This window comes from Nymphaea colorata, chromosome 10, assembly GCF_008831285.2.
Source record: "Nymphaea colorata isolate Beijing-Zhang1983 chromosome 10, ASM883128v2, whole genome shotgun sequence".
NCBI classification, from domain to species: Eukaryota; Viridiplantae; Streptophyta; class Magnoliopsida; order Nymphaeales; family Nymphaeaceae; genus Nymphaea; species Nymphaea colorata.
In genome coordinates, this window is record NC_045147.1 from 13,987,171 (window position 1) to 13,994,134 (window position 6,964).

Below are 6,964 nucleotides of genomic sequence, written 5' to 3' on the forward strand. Positions count from 1 at the left end.
TCAGGCTGGTTTTGATGCTACAACTAGGTTACTGACCTCGTATTAATGCTGCCCACATGGACAAACAATTGAATATTGCCAAGAGAAGGAAAATTTTATAAGTATAGCTGTTCTGCGGCATAGAATAATCATCTTGATAAGTGACAGGAGTGGAATCCTCCTCCATCTATCGAATTTTAAAAGTCGGGTCACTCCCTGTCTGCCGTTTACGCTGTTTACTATATAGTAGGTGGCAGTGTCGAAGGACCTCCAATTATTGTAGACTTGTAGTAAGGTCCTGACGCTAGAGAGTTCCAAAGTAATGGCACTGATTGTTGTTCCGTTTCTGCATTTTTTTCCGCCTTCTTGTTTTGGTTTTTAGCTGGATCTAGAGAAGTCTCCCGCGGGATTCGAGCCCGAGACTCGTCGGTGGTCCTATAAAGACGGCCAACTCAGCTGTGTTAGTAAGAAGTGCAATCACAGCACCATGACGCATTTGTTGAATTCTTTCACAAAGCGTCGGTCTCTATTGCCTGTGACCTCATAATAACGAATAAACTTCCTTTTATATTTCCCTTCACTTTCTTAGTTCTTTTATGCAAACCATGTAAATGTTTTAGGTACCATCACGCTTCATCTGTTTCTGGGTCATTGACTGCTTAACAATGAAGGCCCGGCTTATTGGCAAGCTTACCTGGTTACCTTCAATGTGAAGAAACCAGAGGATTCAGCAGATGACAGTCAAAACTTTATAATGGCAAGAGGTTAGAGTTTTGATAGTGCAGTCATTGCTAGGTACTCATTTTAAGCTTCTTTTCAAGGAGCTGGGTCATTACGTGGTTTAACCCTTAGAAAAATCGTAAAAATAAAAGGTAAAACTTGTAGGTTAAAGGTCCACCACTTAGAATCTAAGCAGGGCATCAACTTCTATAAAAGATAGTAGAAGCCTCAACAGTGCAGCCACGGGTATCTCTTGATATCCTCAACCCATCAAAGGCTTAGGTGTTGCTGCATGTGTAAAATTGTGCACATAATTTCCAATAGCGTTAGACTATTGGTATATAGAGCTAGAATATAAAAATACATTTTATGGGCACAAAAGCTACTTTGTCAAACTGAAGTTATATTACAGCTGCATTCCAAATTTCATACCTTATTTTTGAAATGTTCCTTTCCCATTAATTCAGATATCTAAAAATGACACATGTATCGCAAAGAAATAATAAAATTATGGTGTGTATTTTTTTAGAGATATTTTGAGAGAGAAAAGGTTTAATTTCCATTCGACCTCACTGGATGTGCCCTTCAGATCTAGATTAGTTCCAAGTTAAATGAATCCAGCGGGACTTAAAGACCTTAGATCTGATCCCGAGTTTATCCAATTCACACCCCTAATTTTGAACATTACACCATAGTGAGAAAGTCATAAGACCCTTAAATATTAGGTTTCTTGTAGCCCGCAACCACTTACAACTTTATTAGTTTAAGATTGGAACAAGGAAAAATAATTAATAATAATCGGTTTTCTCCTTTTCTTCCTCGAGACTTGAGAATCGTGTGCTGAGTCGCTGGACCATTTAATCTGACAATTCTACTTTATGCTTAAAATAGTATAATAAGCCAAAAGACAATTATGCATAAGGACATGAATGTGCGTTATAAAAGGACGTGCATATATATATATATATATATATATATATATATATATATATATATATATATTCTGGATCCGACAAGGAAATAAAATTACATTAGAAACCTTTTCCAAAAGGTATCTGACATTTGGTGATAATCAAAAGCACCACTAAGTTTTCCATGTCCCCAAATTTTACCATTCCCCGGCCACGATATAATTAAGATATGCACGTCTACTGTGGCAAGAGTGCAAAGCACACTCGCTTCCACTGGCAAAACTCATCGTGGGGCTTTGCTAAACGATAAATACTATCAAGATTTAAGTGAATGAAATTTCTCGGGCAGGTAAACAGAGCGAATCAGATCACGCCTTGACTCCACCAAACAAATCTACGAGGGCTTATAGTCGTAAGTTGTGTGCCTGGATAGCTTGAAGTGAAGCTAGCCCCTTAAATGTAAATTTCTATTCCAAAAGGATTATTACGGTTAAATATGCGCTCCTTAGGCCCTTTTTCCGATGGTAAAATGATGACCTTTCCATTGATTGCAGACAGGTCTTTTCTTAACTCTAGTTGGTGATTACGGCCCTTGTTTTCCACTACTGCACTTCAGCAACTGACAGTCAGTGATAAAAAAACAGAAGCAGAGAGAAGAAAAAATGGAGAAATAATGCTCTATCTTCCAGTGCCAATTGTCTGCCCGTAATTTTAATTGAACGACATATATTTCAGAATTCCTTAATATCCAGATGATTTCTTGCAAACTACCAACGGAAATTCATGTTAGTGCCCACCCTCTTCGAAATCATATTATTCCCCTAGCTTACTTTAATTTTTGTTTTTGAGTAAAAAATAATTGTTTATATGTATGTATGTATTAGCGCTGGAAGCAAATAGCTAGTACCCTTAATAAAATTCTAGAGTTAATTGTGTAGCTACGTGTAGAAAAATAATTCGTTCTGGCAAGAAATAATTGTGCAGCTCTTTTACCACGACGGTAGACTACCAAGCTATGGATTTCCCTACCAGGATGGCGATGGTCCACTCACCGATTTGCTTTTTGAAGATAAACTAGTCAGTCTTCTTTTTTTTCAGTAAAGCTAACTATTGAACGTACCTTTTGTGTTAGCAAAATGTAGGAGATGGTTATAAATAAGAATGACGATGTTTCTAGGATGTGGACACAAGGATTTAGAAGATAATGATCGTAGAAATTTTAAACTAAGAGTTTCCTATGTTTAGAAAATCCGAAAGCTTGGATCCATACCCATTGTCAGTGCCTCCAACCATGGAACAAATATACATTGCTTTTGTTAAGGAAAGCTGAGCATAATTTTCAAAGTCGTAAGACAGATTCCTTAGTCGCTATCTCTCTCTCTCTTTCTCTCTCTTTTGTGTTATATATATATATATATATATTGATGAGAAATGTAGCTTTAGAAAGTTCAGTTCTGGTTCTTCATTCAAACTTGCTTTGGTAACTCACTGTGATCCTGCTCCAAAACCAATCAAAACACTAGAACAGTCTCCACGTTTATCTGCGTGATCAAAGGCTGGCTTTGTGGAAAAGTGTGGCCCCTCCATTCATCGTCTTCCTCCTCCTTGGGAGCAAAAGCCAGACATCTGTTTGAGCGAATTTCAAAATCTACCAAACCTATTTTGGATTTGAAACTTACTGTCTTGTCCAAATTTTGACATATATGAATGAATGATTCAATAGTGGCGAGGAAGAAAAGATCCTAGGGCAAAGAGCACCTAACTTAATACTCCCATGCTGGTTCTCTGCCATTCTCACTGTCTAAGGCTTGGTCATTTTTAATTCTTACTGCATGGTTTCCTTGTTTAAATCCAGTCAACTTTTTTTTTCCTTTTGTCCTTTTCTTATTGGGAATTAGACTGGAGGGAAACCGTCAAATCACAAAGTTTATTTAGTTTGTAGTTGGTGAAACTACATTGGTGCATATCGGCCAATCCACATTGTATCAGCTGATTGTCGGCAGGGTATGGAGCCGGAGATAGACTCCGAGAGATTCACCTGGCTTCCATGGAGATGGACTCCGAAAGATTCACCTAGCTTCCTTCATATATATATATATATATATATATATATATATATATATATATATATATATATATATATATATATATATACATCCGGCCGTGCAGGAAAACTGGACACTTCCGAACACCCTAAAAAGATAATTGTATCTCATTTAAGTTGGGCCGGCTACTGGCTGGCGGATTGAGTGCCTTGAGAATGCTACTTGTAATCAGGGGTGGAACCAGGATTTTTTTTAGGGTCGGGCCAAACTAAAAAAATTTGATTTTATCAATATAAAAAAAAAATTTCTGGACTCACCCGGGCCATGGCCCGGGCGCGCTCCCCCCTCCCCCCCCCCCCCTCCTGCCTTGTAATGACAATATCTTTCGGTACTCTTGTGAAATTCATATTCCAATAATTTTATATGGATCGAGCATGCATAAAAAACAATCTCAATTCGGTCAGTCCGGCCGTGCTGGAAAACTATGGACACTTTAGAAGACCGTAAAAAGATATCATATCTCATTTAAGTTGGACCGGCTAGCTGATTGGTGGATTGGGTGCCTTGAGAATGCTACTTGTAATGACAATATCTTTTGGTACTCTTGAGAAATTCATATTCCAACATTTAATTTATATTTTTAATTTATTTCTAAGGAAATTTTTGTATTGATTAAAAAAATTTAGAAGTTCCCAACAAGATTTTCGAATTTATGGATCGAGCATGCATCAAAAGCAATCTCAATTAGGTCAGATTTCTAGGACTAGTAGGTATCTTGTCGATCAAATGTGGGATAAAATTGTCTCAAACTATAAGTAGCAATCTTAGAGAGTGAGACGAAGCTTTATCTAGAAAAAGGAAAAAAAAAAACTTAGGTAGAACTTCACCTCAATTTCTAAAACTGCTTATACATATCCTCTCGGGCAAAACTTAGCACCTCACATTCAAACCTTGGCGTTTATGCCAATCCACGTTAAAATGAGGAGAAGAACTGCATTCTTAGAAAGATGAAAACATTTCACTCTCAAAATAGAGCTAAGTTGTTTAGTTTCACCTGCAATCAAGGCAGTGCCTTCTTAGGAAACTTTTGTCCGCTTTTTTTTTTTGGCCATCCAAACAATGAGGAACCAAAGAGCTTATAGTGTTTCAAGTACCTTGAGTTATTGACAGGTTACACAATCCCGACGGCCCTTAAGCAAAGAAACTTTCCTTTCTTTGATCTTTCTCAGGGTGAAGAAGGTGAGTTTCAGAGTGAAAAAGAAAATAGAAAGAAGCATCTGGTCAGTCTTGACTCTGTACTGTAGCTACTAGCTACTGCTGTCCTTCAGAAGTCTGAACACACAAATTCGGGGTTCGCAATTGACCATTTTAGCCTCTGAGAGTCACACAGCTCCCCCTCACTTCTTTTTATGTGCTTTTTTTTTTGTCTCTAGCATATTCCAACCCCTCAAATCAAGGGTGGGTCACTTCTGAAGTTTTGCCCCAACAGGGGACGCTCTTGCAGTCTCTGCCTGGGACTTTCACTCTATAAATAGGCGCCATTTTTCTGCAACTGAGAGTGTCAAGGAGAAAACGAACATGGCTTTCTCTATAGGTCTGACCTTCTTCCTTGCTCCTCTTCTCCTTGGGTTTTCCTCCACCCTTGGAGCATACCCTCCCCAGCCTCTGCCTTCCCACCATGGACATCCACCTCCACACCAAGTGTACCCTACACCACCAACTCCCCACCCCATCTACCCCACACCACCACCTTCACACCATGGGTACCCTACACCACCACCTCCCCATTACAGCAAACCGCCACCTTCCCACCATGGCTACAGCAAATCACCACCTCCGCCACCACCCCACCATGGCTACAGCAAATCACCACCTCCGCCACCACCCCATGTCTACTCCAAACCACCATCGGCCCACCATGGCTACAGTAAACCCCCACCTCTACCCTCACCCCATGTCTACACCAAACCACCATCGCCCCACCATGGCTACAGTAAACCCCCACCTCTACCCTCACCCCATGTCTACCCTAAACCGCCACCTCCCCACCATGGCTACCCTAGTCCTAGTCCACTCCCTCCCCATCACGCCTATGTCTCTCCTCCGCCTCCTCACCATCACCATCAACATCACCACCACCGCCACCACTCTCCACCACCTGTTGGTCACTATGTTCCACCTCCTCTGCTGCACCATGCCCCTCCTCCTAAGCCATCACACACTCTGCACCCACCACCTCCCAGAAGCGCCTACGTTAGCCCTCCACCACCCCCAACCACATACACTCACCCACCACCTCCAAAGGGAGCTTACAGTCAACCCCCACCTTACCGCCATGGCCATGTCCCTCCATCCACTCCCTACCACCAAGCACCACCACCACCACCACATCAGTACAAGGAAGCAGCTCCTCCACCACCCCAGCACTAGATGCTGTTTTTCTGTCGTCCCAGTGGGCCAGTGGCCAGCTTGAAGAACTCTTTTTTCTTCTTTTTTGTAATAACCAGGACAGCAGGTTCCCCTCTTTCTCTATCTTTCTGCTTTGATTGGTAGTCTCCACTCTACTTATCTCTGCACCTCCGCTGTGTTCACCCTCTGTGCTTTGGTCTGTAGTCTCCACCCTACTCTTCTCTGACCCCCTGGTCACACACTGTCTGGTGTTGGGACAGGTGGGGATGTTCGTGAAGGCAGGTGATCGAAGAAAAGGAATGTTGTAATGGTTCCAATTTGTATCACCGTCTTTGTTTCTGTATCTAGTGCAAATCAACGGAAATTTTAGTGTATTATCCTGTGCCCCTGTCCCTTTCTTCCCCTTTCTTAAACAGGCATGCGCTGAGGTATCAGGAATATTTGATTGTCTTTTTAGCTTGAAAGGGGCCTGAACTAATGTTGGTTTCAGGTATATATTAAATGGCCCATGCCTGTGATGCTCTTAACTGTGGGAGTAAAGCATAGATGCAACCGCGCGTATGCCTGAAAATTTGGGAATTAAACACTTACTTTTTGGGTGCACATATCTTGTTTGCAAAATCAGCCGCCTAGATTTTGTGGCTTCTATAATTCTGTCTACACATTAAGACAGAACATATTGGTTTATGTTTCAAGGATTTTAAATATCTACGTTCAGTGAAATTGTGATGTTTCTATATGTCGTATGATTTCATACAACATGTATGGAATAATCAAAACATTTGTCATCTAATTACGTCTATGAATGATAATTTGCAATTGCTACCTCCAATATTTTCTGCAACATCTAAGCTAAATCCAATTATCAATCGGATATCCCTCGTTCTTCTTAGCTGGATA

At 40.8% G+C, this 6,964-nt stretch overlaps 1 protein-coding gene across 1 annotated transcript; it reads left to right on the forward strand.

The window, feature by feature from the left end:
• Positions 1-5,233: 5,233 nt before the first annotated feature.
• Positions 5,234-6,085, forward strand: LOC116262806 (extensin-3-like). Its single transcript, XM_031642311.2, has one exon. The coding sequence runs from the start codon at positions 5,234-5,236 to the stop codon at positions 6,083-6,085; it is 852 nt and encodes a 283-aa protein (XP_031498171.1).
• Positions 6,086-6,964: the final 879 nt, after the last annotated feature.